The sequence below is a fragment of the Carcharhinus amblyrhynchos genome, chromosome 8 (genome assembly GCF_965287045.1).
Source record: "Carcharhinus amblyrhynchos chromosome 8, sCarAmb.v2.hapA, whole genome shotgun sequence".
In the NCBI taxonomy this organism is placed as follows: domain Eukaryota; kingdom Metazoa; phylum Chordata; class Chondrichthyes; order Carcharhiniformes; family Carcharhinidae; genus Carcharhinus; species Carcharhinus amblyrhynchos.
In genome coordinates, this window is record NC_137331.1 from 88,474,075 (window position 1) to 88,498,401 (window position 24,327).

General features: G+C 43.4%; 1 protein-coding gene across 4 annotated transcripts in view; it reads left to right on the plus strand.

Moving 5' to 3' along the window:
• Positions 1-24,327, plus strand: part of LOC145346747 (putative C-mannosyltransferase DPY19L4) — a 91,171-nt gene that overhangs the window by 32,002 nt on the left and 34,842 nt on the right. For all 4 annotated transcript variants that reach the window (XM_080194431.1, XM_080194430.1, XM_080194433.1 and 1 more), the window contains exons 7-10: positions 1,220-1,343; positions 13,385-13,519; positions 15,088-15,219; positions 17,560-17,661. In XM_080194431.1, the coding sequence (XP_080050557.1) occupies positions 1,220-1,343; positions 13,385-13,519; positions 15,088-15,219; positions 17,560-17,661 (493 nt within the window). The remainder of the gene's footprint in view (positions 1-1,219; positions 1,344-13,384; positions 13,520-15,087; positions 15,220-17,559; positions 17,662-24,327) is intronic.

The window sequence follows — 24,327 nt, forward strand, 5'->3', positions numbered from 1 at the left end:
TGAAATAAACCTTCAGTAAAACCACATTGACTTTGTCTGATCATACTATATTTGTTTAAGTGCATTGTTAAGATCGCTTTAATAACAGATTCCAGCACTTTCCCAATGACGTGTGGTCAGGCTGATTGTCCTGTAGTTCCCTTTTTGCCCCACCCTCGTCTTTTTTGAATAGTGTTACATTTGCTAACTTCTAACCTACTGAAACTGCTTTAGAATCCAGGTGTCAATGTAGATACTTCACTCCATTTGTCATGACCAAACAGCTTCTTTGAGATGGTGAGGATTTCTTTCATAATATAAATGGTACAGGAATTCATGGTTTTAATACTTTCATAAATTATTTTTCTTTAACTATTTGAACATGTATCAACGGGCAGCATGGTGGCACAATGGTTAGCACTATTGCCTTACAGCCCCAGGGACCAGGGTTCGATTCCTGGTTTGGGTCACTGTGTGGTGTTTGCACGTTCTCCCCGTGTCTGTGTGGGTTTCCTTTGGGTGCTCCTGTTTCCTCCTACACATCCAAAGATGTGCGGGTTAGGCGGATTGGCCATGCCAAATTGTCCCTTAGTGTCAGGGGGACAAGCTAGGGTAAGTACATGGGGTTGTGAGGATAGGCCTGGGTGGGCTTGTGGTCGGTGCAGACTCAATGGGCCGACTGGCCTCCTACTGCACTGCAGGATTCTAAGATTATCGTTACAGATGTTGATTTATTGTGACTATTTTATTGCAAGATCTTTCACCTGCAAACTTTCATAAGAATGGGATGGCCTAACGTTTAATAGTTGTGCTTTTGAAGTCACTGGTGTAATGTAGCGATACACTGCAGCCAATTTGCACACGAGGTAAATGATGGATGAACTGTTTTTGTTGATGTTGATTTAGAAGTAAACATTAACCAAAACAGTCTTGAAGTTCTTTGCTTTACTATCAATCATAATAGGTGTAGATTACTCGGCCCCTTGAGCCTGCCTTGCCATCGACTTCTTAAAAATTTTGGTTCAGTTTAACCTTTTATCTAGAAGTTGGAGCTTGCAATAATGTAAGACTCCCTTGGTGCTGCACCTGTGCATCTGTCTAGATTAGGTGCTCCAGTTTTTCGAGTGGGCCCGGAATCCAACCTTCTGACTGCAACTGAGCCAAGCCTGACACCTACATTTAGATTTCAGAATTGCATGTGCCCTATCTAATGCACTTCTTATTTAATTATCTATTTTAGGATCGATACAACCAGAGTGGAACATACCATTCCTTTAAGGGAAAATTGGGCATTACCATATTTTGCATTACAAGTTGGAGCACTCACAGGCTATCTGAAGACCAACATTAATTCTACTATGGAAGTGAGTGTGGTGAAATACAGTAATCCAAATTTAGATTAAATGTTTAGTGTGATGCTCAATATCTAAATGGAAAGCCTGCATACTCTTGCTGTCTGTGTTTTCAACTTCTGTCTTTGACTTTCAGCTCCGAGTAGCACCAAATACAACATTGATGTTGACTACTATATATATATAGAATTTTCCAGCATTGCAACAAGCTGTTTGACCCAGCAGGGCTGTGCTGGTGTTTACACTCCACATCTGCCTTCTCCAATCTTATTTCATCTCACCCTATCAAATATTCTTCCTTTCCCTTTTCCCCTCATGCACTTATTAACTTTCTTTTAAATGCTACTTTTTGCATAGACAGCATAGGACAAATGAAAACAATGACCAGATTACCAATTCATATGGAGCTATAGAAAATTACATTTTGCACAGGCTCTTTTAAACAGCAGTCTTGCTTAACTTTGCATCGCTGTTTTTTATTCATGGCGCTAAGTTCCTCAACTTCTTTTTAAAAATTGTTCCTAGAATCAGCTGCCACCACCATTTCAAGTCAAGAATTCCTGATCCTGACAACTCTGAATAGTAAAAATTCTCATCACCTCCACTCCAGGTCTTCTGCTGATGAATTTAGCAGGAGCAGCATAGTGACACAGTTGTTCGCACTGGTGCCTCACAGCACCCAGGACCTGGGTTTGATTCCCAGCTTGGGTCACTGCCTGTGCGTAGTCTGCATGTTCTCCCCGGGTTTCCTCCGGGTGCTCCAGTTTCCTCCCACAGTCTGAAAGATGTGCTGGTCAGGTGCAGTGGCCATGGTAAATTCTCCTTCAGTGTACCCGAACAGGTGCTGGATTGTTGTGACTAGGGAACTTTCACAGTAACTTCATTGCAGTGTTAATGTAAGCCTACTTGGGACTCTAATAAATAAATAGAAATGAATCCAAGACCTCTAGTTGTTGACCTACTTGCTAAAGGGAATATTTTTCCCTTTAATTCCATCAAAACCTCTCATCATCTTGAAAGCCTCTGTTAAGTACTCTGTTAAGCTTTCCTCTTCCAAGAGGAACTGTCCTAATTTTTCTAACCTCCATTGATAACTGAAGTCCCTCATCCCTGGTAATATCCTGTTAAACCTCTCTACTGTCACACTTCTCCTGAAATATGGTGCCCATAATTGTCATAGCACTCTAGTTGAAGCCTAACCGGTGATTAATAAAATTATAGCTTGCTCAGTTGGCTCTCATATTCCAATCCAAAGTTTATAAACATGAGCAACCATTGTACTTTTCTTAAACCCTTATTAACTTGTTCTGTGACCATTTAAGGATTTGTGTATAAGAACATCAAACTCTCTGCACATCTACACTTTCTGAAGCATGATATGTGTAGTGTGAATGGCATGGACCATATCAGTCCAGGTTGGCTGGTGGATGGGAAAAAACGTGGGCTTTAGCAGAGTAGCTGGTGTTTTCGGCCAAATGTTAGAACAAATCTTGGTAAATGCTAGTGACTATTCTGGGGGGTGGAGTATTTTCTTAATCAGGCACTTCGTGGCCCAAAGAGGTAATCTCCTGTGGCAACGGTCACCTTGCAGCATCCACCCTCACAAGTACCCTCCCATTCTCCTTCTCTTGTTGGGGCCTGCTTAACTGGCTCTGATAAACTGAGACCCCTTTCATCTCATTGCAAAACAGCGTCCAGCGCCATGCCCTCTCAGCTTGTGCAGTCTCAGCAGTGACCACAGCTCCCAGTGACCACAGCTGAAACTGAAGAGCTGCTGACTGTCCGATTGGCTGGCAGCTCTTAGAGGTGGGCTCCCCTCTTTTAAAAGGTTTGGCATCCCACCGGCAGCCAATTAGTTGCCAGTTAGACTTAAAATGCAGCTGTGGCTCCCTAAATGGCCACAGTGGGGTTGCCCCTCTCTTTCTGGCCTGCTGTTGGAGCTACCTCTGCCAGTTTACTTAAATTCATCTTAGGTTTTGTTGAAGACTTGTCAATGCACTGAGTTTTTCATTGTGCAAACCCATCAGACTTCTTATGTAGTGAAGGAGTAGTAGGGGGTTTGAAATCAGCTGGCTCCACTGAGGCCAGCAGTTTCTTTGACTCACGACTGATCTGCACTCTGTAGCTGTTGAGGGGCGTTCCACTATCACTGTAAATGAAGGGGTGATTGATGACAGAAGACTGGCCTCAGTAAAATTATTACACTGGCGATGAGGAATAAAGCAAGTACTTTTACTTCCCTCTGGATTGTCTTCACTATTGAGACAAACAATCCTCCAGTAAGAAACATGCCCCTTTCAGGAAAACTTGATGTAAGCACAGAAGACTGGGTCCAATACTCAGACCGCACACATTACTTTTTTTGGGCCAACAACATTGAGAGGGATGAGAAGTAGAAAGTGATCCTGTTGACAGTATGTGGGTTCCAACTTCAGTGTAATTCTGACCTACCGGGATGCCCAGACTCCAAAACCTTTAATGAATTTGTGGTCTTGGTTAAAAGCTATAATGACCCTAAATCTTCCATAATACTTTAGCAATACTGTTTTAACATGGCAAGGTGAACCCCTGGGGAAATCTGTGACCGAGTTGAACAGGCTGCAAAAATTAGCAAAGTGCACGGAATTCAGGCCACCCCTAAACAAATGCTGCGAGATAGACTGGTCTGTGGAATTAACGAAGTGACAGTCTAAAAAATAATTATTGGTGGAACTCAACTTGTACACCATTGTGATAGCTCTATCATTGGAGATTGCAGAGAAAGGAGCTGAGGAATTATAGGAAACGTCAGATAGCCATGTCCTCAAATTGGAGGGAATGCGTCTCATGCACTGTACATCCCTCAACCGAGAACGATGGTATCGGTAAAATATCTGTGTCCCTGGCAGCAATGGTACATGAGTTGCATCACCAGGCAATCAAGGGAAGTCAGGGACAGCCTTCAGACTCCTCGGAAGCATATTCCAGAAGATTGTGGGTGCCAAATGGCAGACTATTGCAAGCACTGAAGAAGACCACAATCAAGGGTAAGTGATGGGGATAGTCATAACACATGCTATTTTGAGAAAAGGCCAAGGCCAATACCAGACTGTAGCTGGCAGAAAGGCCCACAATGAGGGCAATGCAATTAAATGGCATCTCCAGGACAAAAGTTGCCCCCATAATGGTGGAGTTGTTAGTAAATGGCCACCCATTAAAATAGGAGTGGATATGAGGACTGCAATCTCTGTTATCGGGGAGGAGACTTATGATCAACTCTGGGTTGATATTCAGCTCCTGAACTTAGAAAGCACAAGGCCAGGCTGGCCACAACACAGGGGAGCTGTGGCAAATAAAGGGCGCCATGGTGAGCCTAGTGACTTATAAGCAGCAGCCTGCTCAACTTGCACTCATCATTGTATGGGGATAAGGACCTAGCCTAACAGGGAGAGATTGGTTCCAACACATCAGACTGAATCGGCCGGCGATCATTAGGTTAGGCACTGCAGGACTGTACAAAGTCACCAGTAAGTACTCTGAAGTCTTCCAAGAAGAGCTTAGGAAAATAAAAGGACATGATGTGGATATGCCGGCGTTGGACTGGGGTAAACACAGTAAGAAGTCTGACAACACCAGGTTTAAGTCCAACCGATTTATTTGATTGTAAACTCACAAGCTTCCGAGGTTAAGCTCTTCTTCAGGTGAATGAAGAGTTCTGGCCTCAGACAGAGCATATAAAGCACAGACAGCTTACAGATTACTGATTAGGATGCGAATCTTTACACCTAACCTGCTGTTCAAGTCTTAAAGTGGCCGACAGTGTGAGTGGAAGGAGCACTGATCACAGGTTAAAGAGATGTGTATTGTCTCCAGACAGTACAGTAAGTGTGGTTTTGCAAACCCAGGCAAGTCACAGGGGTTACAGATAGTGCGACATGAACCCAAGACCCTTGTTGAGACCGTCCTCATATGTGCGGAACTTGGCTATCAGTCTCTGCTCAGTGACTCTGCGCTGTCGTGTGTTGTGAAGGCCGCCTTGGAGAATGACCTTTGGGTAACCATTCTCCAAGGCGGCCTTCACGACACACGACAGCACAGGGTCGCTGAGCAGAGACTGATAGCCAAGTTCCGCACACATGAGGACGGTCTCAACAGGGATCTTGGGTTCATGTCGCACTATCTGTAACCCCCATGACCTGCCTGGGTTTGCAGAACCTCACTTACTGTACTGTCTGGAGACAATACACATCTCTTTAACCTGTGATCAGTGCTCCTTCCACTCATATTGTCGGCCACTTTAAGACTTGAACAGCAGGTTAGGTGTAAAGATTTGCATTCTAATCAGTAGTTTGTAAACTGTCTGTGCTTCATGTGCTCTGTCTGAGGCCAGAACTCTCCATTCACCTGAAGAAGAGCTTAACCTCAAAAGCTTGTGAGTTTACCATCAAATAAATCGGTTGGACTTAAACCTGGTGTTGTCAGAATTTTTACAAAATAAAAGGTGCCAAAGCTAAGATTTACATTGACCCTGATGCTACGCCAAAGTATTTTGGAGTGAGATCGGTTCCATACTCCCTATTGGAAAAGGTCATGTCAGAACTGGAATGCCTGGAAAACTGGGCATTATAAGACTCATTCAGTTTGCAGAGTGGGCCACACCTGTTGCTCCTGTCCTTAAGTCAGATAAGTCAGTCTGACTTTGTGGAGACTATAAGCTTACACTCAATAAAGATTTTAACTTGACATTTATCCCATGCCCCAGATTGAAGACCTGTACATCCACTTAATTTTGGCGGGGGGGGGGACATCAGCCATGTGTACCTCCAACTTGAATCAGACGAGCCTTCCCGAAAGTACGTAACAATTTATACACACAAAGGCCTATACGAGAACATTCACCTGCCTTTTGGGCTCTCACCTGCATGCACCATTTTTCAATGAGTCGTAGAGAATATACTCCAAGGGTTACTTCAGAAAGTGTTATATTTGAACAATGTCTTAGTCATAGGAATTTTGAAATGCAAACATCTAGCTAACCGGGAAGAGGTCTTACGGCGATTTTCAGAGGTCAGGGTACACCTGAAAAGGGGAAAATGTGTCTCCCGAGTTAGTGCTGTGATCTATTTGGGCTATTGGGCAGATGGCAAGGACCTTCATCTGGAAGATGAGGTGAGGGCCTTAAGGAGGAGCCAATTCCAAAGAATCCCATGGAATTGAAATCCTTCTTGGGATTATTGAATTATTAGGGGAAGTTTATTGCTTCTTTGCTGGCCTCCCTGCATGCCCTACTATGGAAATATCAAAGGTGGCCTGGGAGAGTGGGGGCGGAGGGGGCTGCTGCAGCTAGAGACTTTCAACAGAATTGTGACGTTAGTGTATCTTTAAGAAAGGTATTTAAAAGTCATGATCTCTGCTGCTCTCTTAGCTTCAGTGTTTCTCAGCTCACAGCCTCAGCTGAAGTTATTTGTTACTGGCTTGACTGGGGATATCCTTTTATTGTGACTTCAATAGCTGAAATGGGGGTTGTTCATGTTTATCCTGGGATTGGCTTCATGGCTCAGCACTGTTAGGAGGAAGGTCATGGGTTCTGGTAAGTTTTTTTTTCCTTTCCGGAGTATTCAAGGTTTAATTTTTTGTTTTTGGCTGACAACAGTGTTTTAGTTTAGAAGGGAGTGGACTTCAGACTGAAAGCAGTATCTCTCTCTCTCTCTCCTTGGTTTTGGGAAATTCTGCTGTTTAGTTGAAAGCCTTCCTGGAGTAGAAAATCTGCTGTTGGTGGATTACCTGCAGCCCCTGTTCTGGGAAGCTATCCTGACTTCAAACTGTTCTGAGTCTATTCAGAGAACTGCAGATTTCATCCAAAGATCTCAAGTCCAGTATCACATCTTTGCTGTGTTAAACTTGTGAAAAGGGCTTTGTCTATGGGATTGGTTTGATTGGAACACATTAGATAAATTTGTTGAGGATTATACATTATAGTGGTTGTTCTGTTTCTTATTTGTAATTGATAAAAGTTCTTGCTAATTTTCTTACTATACGCGTTAACTATATTCTTAAATAAACTTTGTTTGATAAAATCTCCCTAGCAGGTCACTTGAATCAAACCTAAAGTAAAACATATCATACTTATCCTAGACAAGTTCAAGAGACAAAACTTATGATCCAGGAGGGCTCCATAAAACACTTCAGAGTTTTTGGCCTGAATCATAACAGAATTAATCAGGAACTTTTGTCCTCTAATTTAATAACACACTTTGACCCCAAAATCGACCCTATCTTGACATGCGATTGCCCCCTCTCCCTTATGGGATTGGCGCAGTACTGGCACAATGCTGGAGAACTGGGACAGAGAAGCCTATTGCGTGCACATCTAGGACCCCCTCAGAGGCTAAGCAGAGGTATTCCCAGATCAAGAAAAGGGACTGGCAGTTGTTTTCAGCATTTAAAAACTTCCATCAGTATGTCTGTGGTAGACATTTTTTCATAGTGACTGATCATAAACCACTGCTGGGATATTTTAAAGAAGGCAAAGCAATGCCCCCCACGCACACATTGCCTCTGCCTGGATACAATATTGGGTCTTGTTATTGGCGGCTTATGAATACCTCCTAGAAACCGCCCCCCCCCAACCCCCCAGAGTTGGGTAGCTAACGCTAATGCATTGAGTCATTTGCCATTGCCCATAAGCCCAACTTCACAACAAGCTATGGAAGAGGTCATGATGAGCCTCAATGTTTTGGACATCTTGCTGATACTGCGGGGCAAATCAAGGCTGGAAAGGACCCAGTCCCAAGTGAATTAAAAAAACATAATACTATATGGGGGATTCAGAGGACAGCCTTCAGATGAAATGAAGCATTACTGAACAAAGAAAGATGAGCTTGGTATTGAGGATGGCCTTATCCTCTAGGGTTCCTGCATAGCTATCCCTCGCACAGGGTGATGTTGGATACTTATAGCATTATACCATAGCCATCCCGGGATTTCAAAGATGAAAATGCTAGCCAGGAGTTATGTATGGTGGCCCGGCCTTGATTCAGACATTACTGATTTGGTTAGACAGTGTGAGTCATGTCAAGAGAATCAAACCCACTCCTCCCCCTTCAGCCACTGTATGGGAATGGCCTTGTAGTCCCGGGGTGTTTTTTTTTGGATTTGATTTATTATTGCCATATGTATTAGTGTACAGTGCAAAGTATTGTTTCTTGCCTTCTATACAAATAAAGCATACTGTTCATTGAGAAGAAATCAAGAGAGTACAGAATGTAGTGTTGCAGTCATAGCTAGAGTGTAGAGAAAGATCAGCTTAATGTGAGGTAGGTCCATTCAAAAGTCTGATGGTACATAGAACATAGAACATAGAACACTACAGCACAAACAGGCCCTTTGGCCCACAAGTTGCGCCGATCACATCTATACCTACCAAGCCACAGAACTATCTGTAACTTCCAATGCCATTAGATCCCATATACTCATCCAGAAGTCTTTTAAAATACCCCAGCGAGTCCGCCTCTACCACCACCGACTACAGCTCCAAACATGTATACATATTTGGTGCTGTCATGTGAACAATAATCCTGCTGCCTCCCAGGCACAGCCAACATTTATGAATATGTGCTCAGGGCAGCTAAGTAGACCAAAACCAAATTTAAAGACCATGTTATGACTTAAATTAATACACATTAGTGGTTTATTGCTGTGTACCAATTTTTAGCTCAAGTCCCTGTTCTGTGTATTCGAGTTTCTCATTGCTTCTTATTGCCCTTTCGGTATTGTTCTTTCCCAACAAAAAACGGTGAAGCTGTAGAATGTGCATGCATTCAGATACTGCCAAATGACCCGTAGAGATATGTTATGTGGGGGAGGACATCATAGGTTACTGCTGCGTGGCTACAATCAAAGACTGGGTTGAAATTGGTAGCAGGGAAGAAGCAGTTCTTGAGTCAGTTGGTACATGACCTCAGACTTTTGTATCTTTTCCTGACGGAAGAAGGTGTGAGAGAGTATATCCGGGGTGCGTGGGATCATAATTATGCTGGCTGCTTTGCCGAGACAGCAGAAAGTGTAGACAGAGTCAATAGATAGGAGGCTGGTTTGCGTGATGGACTGGGCTTTATTCATGACCATTTCTAGTTTCTTGTGGTCTTGGGCAGAGCAGGAACCATACCAAGTTGTGATACAGTCAGAGTGTGTGAGTGTGTGTAGACTCCATTGGGTGTTTTATGGGTTCCATGTTACTGATTATAGTTGACGTGCATTCCAAATGGTTGGAGATGCATAGGATGAATTCCATCACTTCCCATGATGCCATTGAGAAACTATGACAAGGTTTCTCCACGGATGGGACATCTGAAATCTGGGTTTCTGACATTGGCACTGCCTTTACTTGTACCAAGTTTCAGACCTTCACGCATTCCAATGGAATCAAACACATTAGAACAGCACCTTATCACCCGCCATCGAATGGGTTGGCTAAATGAATGGTGCAAACTTTTAAGCTCGGCACCCTGTAGCATCCGTAGAGACCAAACTGGTGTATTCTTTATTCGACTATAGGACTCCCCCTCACACAACGATAGGAATCACCCCAGCAGAATTGTTAATGAAATGGAGGCTTTGGACAAGATTAAGCTTACTATCACCAAACCTGGCGGGGAGCGTGGAGTTCCAAGAAGAGAAGTAGAAGAAGAATCATGATTCTGTAAGGACAGACAGAACATTCAAAATTGGCCACCCAGTGCACATGAGGAACTTTGGGGACAGGCCTCAGTTGGGTCCCCAGGATTGTAACAGCGAAAATGGGAGCTCCCTGTCCTATGAAGTCCAAATACAGGGCAAGATTTTCAGAAAACACCTGGACCATTCCCGGAATAGGGAGTCCACGCTGGTACAAGCATCATTACCAGCCATGGGGATGGCCACTGCCAGCATTGAGCCACTAATGAAGGTTGACCCCACACCGGCCCCTCCGTGTGATGAGGATATGGATTCCAATATGGAAGGGGAAGAGACTGGCATCCTTACTGAAATGAGACCTTAGGAAGAGTGAGAGTGTGTGAATTTGCAGCTTTCTCCTCAGGAGCAAAGGTCTCCCATCTGCATCATACCCCGGTCCGGTCCTGCCTCCAGCAATACCAGACCAATCACTAAGATGCAAAAGACTCTCCCATGGCGGGGGTGCAGGGGAAGAAACAGACTTGAGGGGGGAGTGATGTTGTAATGGCCATGAGGGATCTTCAGTAGGTCTTAGGCTAATTGGTGTAACAAATTGTCCCTAAATTAGTCTCCCCTCAATCTGGTTTCCAATGTGGAGTGCCATAAGCGTAGACAAGGGTCACGGGTGGAAGAGGGAACTCACAATGTTAAAATGGCGGTGCGGGCTCGATGGGCCGAAGGGCCTGTTTCCCGTGCTGGGTTGTTCTTTGTTCTTTGTTTTTTGTCTCCCTATAGGCCTCTTTGAATATGAGCTCCCCTATTAGGGGAGTGAAAGCTCATCCAATAAGGAAGGAGCAGTGGGGGGTTTAAAATCAGCTGGCTTCACTCACGCTGATAGTCAATAGACTTGGACCGATTCTGCATTGAATGGTGCTCACGTCTCACTGTGAATAAAATGGTGATTCGTGATGGAAGACTGGCCTTGGTACGATTATTACATTAGTCCACTCCATAGCAGCGCTCATCTGAGTCCTCTGCAGCAGAACCTGTATGTGAATGTACCCTCAGATAGACTAGCACTTGTGCTAACCTTGCTTTGGCTACCAACCACTCATGTAGATCCTATCTCTAAGCTGTCTTGTAAATTATATGCGGTTGTTGAGATCCCTGGAGAGACTGACAACATTTAGAATCATATTAAAATTTTTAGTGTCTGACTAGAAGGATCACATGACAAGATTTCAAGTTTTAAGACTTTTGCCGTAATAAACAAACTAAAAGCAATCTTATATAAATGTTATCTAATAGGCAACATTTACTCAAAACTATAGAAGAAATATCCCCCATTTAACTTTTAAAACCACAGAAATCCCTCCTCCTTAGTTATACTTCACTTTAAGATGGCACAGTGGCACAGTAGTTAGCACTGCTGCCTCACAACGCAAGGATCCAGGTTCAATTCCAGCTTGGATCACTGTCTGTGTGGAGTTTGCATGTTCTCCCTGTATCTGTGTGGGTTTCCTCTGGGTGATGCTGGTTTCTTTCCATAGTCCAAAGAAATGCAGGTTAGGTTGATTGGCCATGCTAAATTGCGACTAAATGTCAGGAGATTCACAGGGTAAATTTGTGTGGAACAGAGCCTGTGTAGGATGGTAGTCAGTGCAGACTCAATAGGCCGAGTGGCCGCCTTCTGCACTGTAGAGATTCTATGATTCAGATTCTATGACTCTGTCCTTTAAGTGTACACTTTATTCTACAGAAACCAGTGCAAAGATATTCTTAACTCCTGATGACATGTTTCTATTTTCCTTTTTCAGCTGGATAACTTCTAACCCCCAAACTGATTTTCACGATGAGGGTTGAATTGGACCTTCTTACCTCTAACCAAGCTAGGCAAATCTTCTAGTCTTGTTTAAATCCTCACAAAGTCGGTCTTCTTAATCTGATCATGAACTCCCTCCTATCTAACGACTGACTGGGCATTCTCTCTACTTAAGCTGCAGGGCTAGCCGCTTCTATTTTTCTCGGCTGTTTCTTTACACAGGTTCTTGCAGACTGACCTCTGAGGTTCAGTGGTAGCTTAAAAAACTTGTAAGTTGATAGTGTACTGGCTTGCAATGGACACTTCCAGTCTTAGCCCATCTCTAATGCTATGGGCCTAGTGAGTAGGTAGAAATGCTAATTAGCTGTCCTTTTGACTCCCAACTCATTTCATCTTGGAAAGGAATAGACAGTTTAATTTATAACCATTTATGAAAGCTGACATTCTTAATACCTCCCTGTGACTTAGAACATAGAACATAGAACACTACAGTCTATTGGCCGTCAGCACAGTTGCCCTGGTCATTGTTTGTAAGTATAAATAGATCATGCCTTCTTCCAAGTTACACAACTTGAGTCTCCACTTTAACCTTTTAATAATCAAGCCAACCAATTCAGGCAGAATTCAGGAGATATCACTTGACACATACCATCGTCCACTTTGATTGAGCTGATGTAAAACTCTGTTGCCCATTACCCAACTCAGACCAACCCTGGTTACCCATCACCCCTGTGCATGCTGACCTAATTTGACAGCATGGTATCACAGTGGTTAGCACTGCTGCTTCACAGCTCCAGGGACCTGGGTTCGATTCCTGGCTTGGGTCACTGTGGAGATTGCACATTCTCCTCGTGTCTGTGTGGGTTTCCTCTGGGTGCTCCGGTTTCTTCCCACAGTCCAAACATATGCGGGTTAGGTTGATTGGCCATGCTAAAATTGCCCCTTAGTGTCCTGAGGTGCGCAGGTTAGAGGAAATAGCGGGTAAAATATGTAGGGATATGGGGGTAAGACCTGGGTGGGATTGTGGTCAATGCAGACTGAATGGGCCGAATGGCCTCTTTCTGCACTGTAGGGTTCTATGATTCTATGACATTCGGTCCAGCTGTGCCTCCAATTGAAATTTCTCATCCTTATGTTCGAATCCTTCCATGTCCTCACCCCACTCTATCTTGATAATCCCCTACAGCCCTCTGAAAGCTCACCATTCCTTTAATTCTGATGTCTAGCACATTCTTCACTCCTTTTGCTAACTAGAAACAGTTCCTCATCTCTGCTCTACCTCTGCCACCCATCCTTCCCCTTTTGAAACTCTCTTCCTAAATCACTTCCATTTTAAACTCTTAATTCTTATTTTCAAATGGTTTCTTAAACTTTTTTCATCCACTCTTACAGCCTCATTCCCTAGCAATCTAGCAATATTTCCCTCACAACTGATAACTATATATTTTCTTCCCATAAAAACATTGTACTGTATAGTATTTTCCTAAAGAACTGTGTAGTATATAGTAAATTATCTAATTTTGTACATGCTTATACTGAGAATTGTGTCTAGGATCTTGGGTAACAAAGCTAATGTTGCTGTTTCCTCCTGTCCTAGATGTTTTCATATCTTCTGATGTCTGCATCTACTTTTGCCTTTATAATGATGTGGGAGATTAGCCATTATGTATTATTTGTACAAGCCCTCAGTGTTTTCCTGTTGGATTGCCTGGATCTAATTCAAAGCCGCAAGGTATGTGGGAAATAAATTCTTCTTGGGGAAGAAAGAGGGGCTGAAAAAGCTCCCCCTTAGATCAGATTAAGTTAATCAGAACTGATCAGTACATATTGACCATGTTGCATTTTGGTAACGGTGGTGGTCAAGGTTAATTAATTTGCAAATTGTTACAAATGTACTGAAGGAAAATCTTGTAATTGTGGAATGTGCTTGGTGATGTCAAGGCTTGGCAGTCTGAACTTTTGTCACCATGTTCCTCTAGTTGATGTAGAAACTGGCTGTAAAAGCAACTGAATCAGATGGATTGTGTGACACTGACTCAGAACTGTACTTCCCAGCCCAAGAAGTGTTAATGTTGCTGGGTCTAGCATGATTGCTCCAAAACCCAAAGCATGTTGATTGACCCTAGCTGGAATCTTTTGCAAGCAAATGGGTTTAATGCTTGTATCACTGTGAAATGGACTGCACGCGGGGTGGCACCGTGGCACAGTGGTTATTACTGCTGCCTCACAGCGCCAGGGGCCAGGGTTCGATTTCCAGCTTGGATCACTATCTGTGCAGAGTCTGCACGTTCTCCTTGTGTCTGCATAGGTTTCCTCTGGGTGCTCCAGTTTCCTCCCACTGTCCCACAGATTAGGTGCATTGGCCATGCTAAATTGTCCCCCAGTGTACCCGAACAGGTGCCGGAATGTGGTGACAGGGGGGATTTTCACAGTAACTTCATTGCGGTGTTATGTAAGTCTACTTGTGACGCTGATAAATAAACTTAAAAAAAAATCAGACTCTCTGGCTTCATCTGAGACTCTTGGGTTGTGCAAAACAGGCACATAACAATAATACATATTTGTCTATATGCAATTGTGTGTACTGACTTGTAGAAGATAGCACTTGATTAGAGATTCTTTTGTGCTGGTTGGTTGGGAAGATACAATATCAACAAAAGAGTGAATGAATTCAGTAATTGCATTCCTGGGCATTACCAATAACTTGGAACATTTAGTTGGGTACTGCATTATTTTCTATAGTGCAGTAGGTAGGACTGCAGGATTGTTAAACAGTTTTGAATGAAATTTTACAGCCGCTTCCGCCAACAGAATTTTCTGGTTCTGAATGCCTCTCCACATTTTTCAGCCCCAGCTACACTGTGGCAGGGCTGTAATATTCTGCCCTGTGAAACAGAAAGCTAAAATGATGGACTTCATGATTGTCCTCAATCGGTCTGGATTATTAATGCAAGTTTTGGAGAGTTTTCCGTATTCATTTACAAGCTGAAATCTTCCAAATCCAATACACCATATTTGTGAGGTTTTTTTTTCTGATTCTGTTTATCTTTATAAAGTGGGTTGCAGAAAGCAAAATACATATTTTATAAAAAATTCTAAAAACCAACACAATGCATGATAATTATTTTTGTCACCTGCCTGAGTAGAAATAATAAAATATACTGAACACAGAGTCTTTCGCTGTGTCTGTGTGCGAGTGCGTGCGTGTGCTTGTGTAGTTTTTTTAATCTTTTATGTTAGTGTAGGGATGCAGTTGTAGTTGTGAAATGGTTAAGGATGATTCTTGGTTTTCTGTTGTAGGTGACTGATGTCTACAGGATGTATTTAGTGTGCCTTGCACTGGGATATTTTATCCAGTTCAGGAACTCTGCCTTGTTGGCTTCCCCATTGTTAAGCTTCATTGGTGGCTCTCACCTTGCAAAGTACATTCAGGTAATAGTTTTGGCTTTGAAACTCCTTCATTTAGTTTTAACATTTTGATTAGTGCTGATTTCATATTTGACAATTTAATAAAAGCCAGCTTTGTTGGTTGTGATGCTTTGGCCCAGATTTTCAGTGTAAAGGTTAGAATCTCAAGTTGGACTATTTTCCAATGTTGCTATCCTAACACCTGCCCGGCAGTGCCCATCTCTGCTATTTTCATGGCAACCGGATGTGGATGGGCTGGAGTTGAGGCCATGCCTCCGGAAGCAGGCTTGAGGTAGGAATAGAGGTGGACAATGTTGAGGCAGGCAGGGTAGAAGGTCTGCCTCCATTCACAGTGTCCTCGGCCCAGTTCTGTCCATGTGTTAGACACCTTAGATCTCACCTCTCCTTGCTCAGCCTCCACCCATTCCCATGCCCTGTACATACACGTTCATTCTCCCACTTATTTCCTGTCCCATACACGTAACATAGACAGAATTCATGATCTCTCTAGTAACATTGGGAAGACCTTGCAATGCTCATGAAACTGTCAGAATAAACAAATTTCCATTCAAAAGATTCTTCAAAAACATAACACTTTTAGGAGCTCACGAAGCTCAAAACAAAGATCACTGTAACTTTGACGGTTCCATCAACAACCCTAATTAGCTGAACCCTTTTGTGGGGTTTAGAGCACAGCCAAGTGTTCATAATGCAATTCCGTTGCAGAACTGTGGCAACAATACCTCCAGAATGCATTAAAAATAATGGAACAGTTGGGCTGTCAATCAAAGAACTGAACCAGCTGTTCCACAGCTTCAAAGGTTGAGCAGGTGTCTGGGCTGTCAATCAGGTAAGTCCACCATCTGTCCAAGTATTTCAAAGGCTGAACAATGGCTTCTTGGTCAATCAATGTAAAAATCTAGTCACAGGGCGCAGCTGACACATTGAAATCTTGGATCTTGATACTCATTAATGTAGAGAAGCACTTTATCCACTAAATAAATTAATGCATCTGAAGACTTTCTGCTTTCACATTGTTTGTCAATCTAATAATGGTCACTTACCTTCTCTAAACCAATCCCTATCATCAATCACTGCATTTAAAACATACCTAATTTATCATACAACATCTAGTAATGATATATGAAGTTGTCAACACCTTTTGAACTTCCCAGTCACAAGGTTCCAACTCCAGACTAGGATTCCCAATGACACCTCTGAGGTGTCATGAACCGTGCTATCATCGAAAGCCTGGCTCTATGAAAATAGTGGGGGGTCTAAATGCCCACCCCTGCAATAGAATAGGCAAAGACGAGATTATAAAACAACATAGAAGATAGGAGGAGGCCCTTTGAGCTTATTCTGCCATTTATTACGATCATAGCTGATCATCCAACTCACTTCTGAGCCTAATTCTGCTTTCTCCCCTTACCTTTGATCCCATTCGCCCCAAATGCTATATCCAGCCGCCTCTTGAATGCATTCAGTGTTTTGGCATTGACTACTTCCTGCGATAATGAATTCCACAGGCTCACCACTCTTTGGGTGAAAGAATGTCTCCTCACCTCCATCCTAAATGGTCTACCCTGAATCCTCAGGCTGGGACCCCTGATTCTGGACTCATCCATCATTGGGAATATCCTCCCTGCATCCCCCCTACCTAGTCTTGTTAGAATTTTATAAGTCTCTAAGATCTCCCCTCATTTGTCTGAACTCCAGCAAAAACAACCCTAACCTAGTCAATCTCCTCATACGTCAGTCCCGCCAACCCCGGAATCAGCCTGATAAACCTTCACTGCATTCCCTCAAGTGCAGGAACATCCTTCTTCAGAAAAGGAGACCAAAACTGCACACAATGCTCTAGGTTTGGCCTCACCAAGGCCCTATATAATTGCAACAACACATCGCTGTTCCCGTATTCAAAACCCCTCACAATGAAGGCCAACATGCCATTTGCCTTTTTTACTGTCTGCTGCATCTGCGTGCTTACCTTCAGTGACTGGTGCACAAGGACACCCAGGTTCTGCTGCACACTCCCCTCTTCCAATTTACAGCCATTCAGGCAGTAATCTGCCTTTGAGATTGTTGCATTATGACCCGCATTCTTATCCTACACCCTTAAAAACGCTAAACGGCAGGAATGGGGAAAGGAACCTTGCAACTAGGGCCTGCCATTTTTATATCCGGCCCAACTCTGTTCTGATGTGGCAGGGGCATGAAAGTCCAACCCTGTATTTTGAGTAGCATTGATCATAGAAGCAGTCAAATTTGCTTTATGAAGGAGAATTAGTTGAAAATGTCATGAGCTGTGATACAACTACTAGAGGTGTTTAAAACTAACTAATTTCCCCTTTTATTTAACAGCAAAACCTGAAAAAAGGTCACTTTGCAGCCAGGCTGATGAAATTGTTGCTTCATTTCTACTTGGTGTTCACAGTTTCAGTCACTTTAAATCTTGTAATAAAGGTAAGTATGATCTCTTGCAGTCGGGTATGTAGTTTTGTCATTATTATTTTGCACTTCATTTGCTGAAGACCAGATTATTCTTTATTTCAGTAACACACAGAGCTAAATAGCCTACTCTTGCCCCGAAGGCTTTGTTCTTCATGGCATGTCCCTCATGCAGATAAAGACTTTCTGTTTGTTTGCATGGCAAACATTGAGTAACCTTGTCACAAATATCTGGAATAAGCTTTATGTAAGGATGAAACCTTACATAATTATTGCACAATATTATGTTTACCCTGTATTGAATATTTCTAGATATTTAAAATTTTGAATTTGCCACATTCCTCTCCTGAGAAGAGGTCTACTTGTCATGACATTTACCTTCATTGAAGGAGCCATTCTTTATTTGTGACGAAAAATAAGACAATGAGTATTGATATTCAGGTCTTCTTGGGTAGCAGCACAGCTAAGCCTAATGCTATGCTCATTCAAAGTGCCTTCCAGTGAGTATGGCTGGATAGCAGTCAGGATTGTTTCTCTTTTTACCCCCTCTAATTCACTACATTGAGGTCAATTGTGTCATCGCCAATCTTATCCTGGCTCACTTCATATCTCTCTGTTTTTGTTCTGTCATTCTCATTTTAACAGCAACACCATTCATTTCTTGAAGCTTCATGGTTGGATCTTAGAGTAGAAAGTTGCCCTGTTTTGTGGCATGTCAGTATGTTTCTGATTCTCGAGTTTGAGAGGAACTCAGCAAGCTCCTTAGGCAGCACCATCCAAACCCATGACTACGACCATCCAAGAAGACAAGGGCAGCAGATACCCGAGGTTTTCCTCCAAGCCGCTTGCCGTCCTGACTTGGAACTCCATCACTGTTGCTGGGTTAAAATCCAGGAACTCCCTCCCTACCAGCACTGTGGATGTACCTACACCATAGGGACTGCAGCAGTTCAAAAAAGCAGCTCACCTCCCTCTTTTCAAGAGCAACTTGGGATGGACAATAAATGCTGGCCTAGCCAGTGATGCCCACATCTTGTAAACAAATGTTTGCAAAAACCTGAGTGCAGTTTTATTCCCTATTTAGACATTCTTTCCTGAAAAAAAGTTGCTTGCATTCACTGGACTTGAATGCATGCAAAAAGTTTACTTTGTAAACTGTGTGGGTTAAGTAGAAGATCGGTTTTGTGTGAAGATCCTTCACACAAGCATCACCTTGACATTGTGCTGGGAATAATGGTTGACTTTTTTTGCACTCCCTATACTTCGGCCAACTGATAACCCTGCCGCTCCTATCCTGATTGAGATCTTGCGTTGTATCTTTTCCGCTTATTGCTGGAGTAAGGTTTTGTGTAATTGTATACAGTGCCCATTATTTCTGGCTGGTCCTAGCCATAGAGGGTAAGCACTTATAGGCTATTTCAACTGTGGAGGGCACCCCAGCCAAACCCAGTCCCATCCTAATCCAATGTTTAAATTTACGTACTTTACAATGGACCATAATCGTGAATAGAAACCTTGTCTAATTTTAGTTTCTGTAGCCCAAGAACCAGTTACAACAACCTAAATGATCTCCAGCCAAGATCAGCTAACTGAACACAAATAAGAAATTAAATCCTGGATTTCTGGTCTGAATGGTTCAGTATTTTGCTGATTAATAGGCAAAATTCTACTTGAACTATTTTTCATCCCTGAATATTTTCATTTTGTATTTGCAGCACCGTGATTCTTTTGATTTTAAAACAATGGATTGATCCCCATGTGTATTGATGACAGAAAATATAACACAAAAGGGAGATGATTATGTACAAAGAGATTGTCTCATTTGCCAGAAAGCTAAGTACTGAAGAAATGTGAATATTTCTCAGCGTAATTTCTGACAAAAATTAGAATAGTGAAATAGTGAAACATAAGGAAAAAAATCTATTTCAGAATGGCGAAGCAAAAAATCATCATATGAATCTCTTCTTTGATTGGATTGTATATTCTTCCCAGTTAACTGAATCTCTTTTTAGAAGACAAATACCATTTTTTGTTCAAAGAACAAATAACAGTACAGCACAGGAAAAGGCTCTTTGGCCCACCAAGTCTGGGCCCACACAGATGCCTCTCTAATCTAATATATTCTTGCCTCCACTTAGTCTATATCCCTCTATTCCCCACCTATTCATGTATCTATCCAGATGCCTCTTGAACATTGCTGTACAATCTGCTTCCACCACCTCCTCTGGCAGTGCGTTCCAGGCATTCACCATCCTCTTTGTAAAAAACCTGCCCCTTGCATCTCTTTTAAACTTCCCCCTTCTCACTTTCAACCTACACCCTCGAGTCATTAACTCTTCGACCCTGGGAAAAAGATTTTGACTATCCACTCTACCTTTCTTCATAGCCCATATCCTCCAAACCAGGCAACATCCTGGTAAATCTCTTCTGCACACTTTCCAATGCACCAGTATCCTTCCAGTAATGTGGTGCCCAGAACTGTACAGGATGCACGGGGAGATGTAATAACTGGAAATGAAAAAATAGCTGAGGCATTGAATAGGTATTTTGTGTCGGTCTTCATAGTGGAAGACACAAGTAATGGCTTTACCCTCATCCACCTCTTTGGTCACTTTCTCAAAGAATTCAATAAGGTTTGTGAGGCACGACCTACCCTTCACAAAACCGTGTTGACTATCCCTAATCAACTTATTCCTTTCTAGATGATTATAAATCCTGTCTCTTACAATATTTTCCAAAACTTTGCCCACAACAGAAGTAAGGCTCACTGGTCTATAATTACCAGAGTTGTCTGTACTCCCCTTCTTGAACAGGGGGACAACATTTGCTATCCTCCAGTCTTCTGGCACTATTCCTGTAGACAATGATGACATAAAGATCAAAGCCAAAGGCTCTGTAATCTCCTCCCTAGCTTCCCAGAGAATCCCAGGATAAATCCCATGTGGCTGAGGGGACTTATCTATTTTCACACCTTCAGAATTGCTAACACCTCCTCCTTATGAATCTCCATCCCGACTCATCTAATAGCCTGTATTTCAATATTCTCCTTGACAACATCGCCTTTTTCCTGTGTGAATACTGATGAAAAATATTCACTTAGCCCCTCTCCTACCTCTTCAGACTCCACGCACAACTTCCCACTACTATCCTTCACTGGCCCTAATCTTACCCTAGTCATTCTTTTATTCCTGACATATCTATAGAAAGCTTTAGGGTTTTCCTTGATCCTACCTGCCAAAGACTTCTCATGTCCCCTCCTGGCTGTTCTTAGCTCTCTCTTTAGGTCCTTCCTGGCTAACTTGTAACTCTCAAGCGCCCTAACTGAGCCTTCATGTCTCATCTTTACATAATTTTCTTTCTTCCTCTTCACAAGAGATTCAACTTCTTTAGTAAACCACGGTTCTCTCGCTCGACCATCTTCCTGTCTGCCTGGCAGGTACATACTTATCAAGGACATGCAGTAGCTGTTCCATGAACAAGCTCCACATTTCAATTGTGCCCATCCCCTGCAGTTTTCTTCCACATCCTATGCATCCTAAATCTCACCTAATCACATCATAATTTCCTTTCCCCCAGCTATAACTCTGCGGTGTATACCTAATCTTTCCATCGCTAAAGTAAATGTAACCGAATTGTGGTCACTATCACCAAAGTGCTCTCCTACCTTCAAATCTAACACCTGGCTTGGTTCATTACCCAGTACCAAATCCAATGTGGCCTTGCCTCTTATTGGCCTATCTATATACTGTGTCAGGAAACCCCCCTGCACACATTGGACAAAAACTGACCCCTCTAACATACTCGAACCATAGCATTTCCTGTCAATATTTGTAAAGTTAAAGTCCCTCATAACAACTACCCTGTTACTTTCATTCCTATCCAGAATCATCTTTGCAATCCTTTCCTCTACATCTGCTGGAACTGAAAACTCCCAACAGGGTGACCTCTCCTTTCCTGTTTCTAACCTCAGCCCATACTACCTCAGTAGACGAGCCCTCATCAAACATCCTTTCTGCCACCATAATACTGTCCTTGACTAACAATCCATACCTCCCCTCTTTTACTACCTTCCCTGATCTTACTGAAACATCTAAACCCTGGAACCTGCAACAACCATTCCTGACCCTGCTCTGTTGTGGCCATGTCTCTGAAATGGCCACAACATCAAAGTCCCAGGTACCAATCCGTGCTGCAAGTTCACCCACCTTATCCTGGATGCTCCTGGCGTTGAAGTAGACACACTCCGAGCCACCTTCCTGCCTGTCGGTACACTCCTGTGACCTTGAAACCATATTCATGACTTCTCTACTCTCAACCTCCTATACACTGGAGCTACAATTCAGGTTCCCATCCTCCTGCTGAATTAAACCCTCCCGAAGAGCATTAGCAAATTTCTTTCCCAGGGTATTGGTACCCCTGTGGTTCAGGTGTAGACACAGTAAAAAGTCTGACAACACCAGGTTTTAGTCCAACCTATTTATTTGATAATATTCTCACTAGCTTTCGAGGGGACAGCCTCTTCGTCAGGTGAATGGAGAGTTCTGGCCTCAGACAGAGCATATAAAGCACAGACAGTTTAGAGATTACTGATTAAAATGCGAATCCTTACACCTAACCTGCTGTTCAAGACCTGAAGTGGCTGACAATGTGAGTGGTAGGAGCACTGATCACAGTTTAAAGAGATGTGTATTGTCTCCAGACAGTACAGTAAGTGAGGTTTTGCAAACCCAGGCAAGTCACGGGGGTTACAGATAGTGCGACATGAACCCAAGATCCCTGTTGAGACCGTCCTCATGTGTGCGGAACTTGGCTATCAGTCTCTGCTCAGCGACTCTGCGCTGTCGTGTGTCGTGAAGGCCGCCTTGGAGAATGCTTACCCGAAGGTCAGAGGCTGAATGCCCGTGACCACTGAAGTGTTCGCCAACAGGAAGGGAACAGTCTTGCCTGGTGACTGTCGAGCGATGTTCATTCATCCGTTGTCGTAGCGTCTGCATGGTCTCCCCAATGTACCATGCTTCGGGACATCCTTTCTTGCAACGTATCAGGTAGACAATGTTGGCCGAGTTGCAAGAGTATTTACCATGTACCTGGTGGATGGTATTCTCACGTGTGATGATGGTGTCCATGTCGATGATCCGGCATGTCTTGCAGAGGTTGCTGTGACAGGGTTGTGTGGTATTGTGGTCACTGTTCTCCTGAAGGCTGGGTAGTTTGCTGCGAACAATGGTCTGTTTGAGGTTGTGTGGTTGTCTGAAAGCAAGAAGTGGGGGTGTGGGGATGGCCCTGGCGCCAGGGCCATCCCCACACCCCCACTTCTTGCTTTCAGACAACCACACAACCTCAAACAGACCATTGTTCGCAGCAAACTACCCAGCCTTCAGGAGAACAGTGACCACAATACCACACAACCCTGTCACAGCAACCTCTGCAAGACATGCCGGATCATCGACATGGACACCATCATCACACGTGAGAATACCATCCACCAGGTACATGGTGAATACTCTTGCAACTCGGCCAACATTGTCTACCTGATACGTTGCAAGAAAGGATGTCCCGAAGCATGGTACATTGGGGAGACCATGCAGACGCTACGACAACGGATGAATGAACATCGCTCGACAGTCACCAGGCAAGACTGTTCCCTTCCTGTTGGCGAACACTTCAGTGGTCACGGGCATTCAGCCTCTGACCTTCGGGTAAGCATTCTCCAAGGCGGCCTTCACGACACACGACAGCGCAGAGTCGCTGAGCAGAGACTGATAGCCAAGTTCCGCACACATGAGGACGGTCTCAACAGGGATCTTGGGTTCATGTCGCACTATCTGTAACCCCCGTGACTTGCCTGGGTTTGCAAAACCTCACTTACTGTACTGTCTGGAGACAATACACATCTCTTTAAACTGTGATCAGTGCTCCTACCACTCACATTGTCAGCCACTTCAGGTCTTGAACAGCAGGTTAGGTGTAAGGATTCGCATTTTAATCAGTAATCTCTAAACTGTCTGTGCTTTATATGCTCTGTCTGAGGCCAGAACTCTCCATTCACCTGACGAAGAGGCTGTCCCCTCGAAAGCTAGTGAGAATATTATCAAATAAATAGGTTGGACTAAAACCTGGTGTTGTCAGACTTTTTACTGTGTTTACGCCAGTCCAACGCCGGCATACCCACATCATGACTACTATCGTTCAGGTGTAGACCATCCCATTTGTAGAGGCCCCACTTACCCCAGAATGAGACCCAATTATCCAGGTATCTGAATCGCTCCATCCTGTACCATCCCTGTAGCCACATGTTCAACTGCTCTCTCTCTCCCTATTCCTCGGCTTGCTAGCACATGGCATGGGCAACAAACCAGAGATAACAACTCTGTTTGTTCTAGCTCTAAGCTTCCACCCTAACTCCTTTAATTTCTGCCTTACATCCCCATCCCTTTTTCTACTTATGTCGTTGGTGCCTTTATGGACCACGACTTGTGGATGGTCCCCCTCCCCTTAAAGATCCCGAAAACATGATCTGAGACATCACGGATCCTGGCACCTGGGAGGCAACACACCAACCGCAAGTCTCCCTTGTTCCCACAGAATCTCCTATCTGTCCCCCTAACTATGGGGTCCCCAGTGACTAATGCTCTACTCCTTTTATATCTGTTTTATCAGCTCACTTCAGATTCCATATGA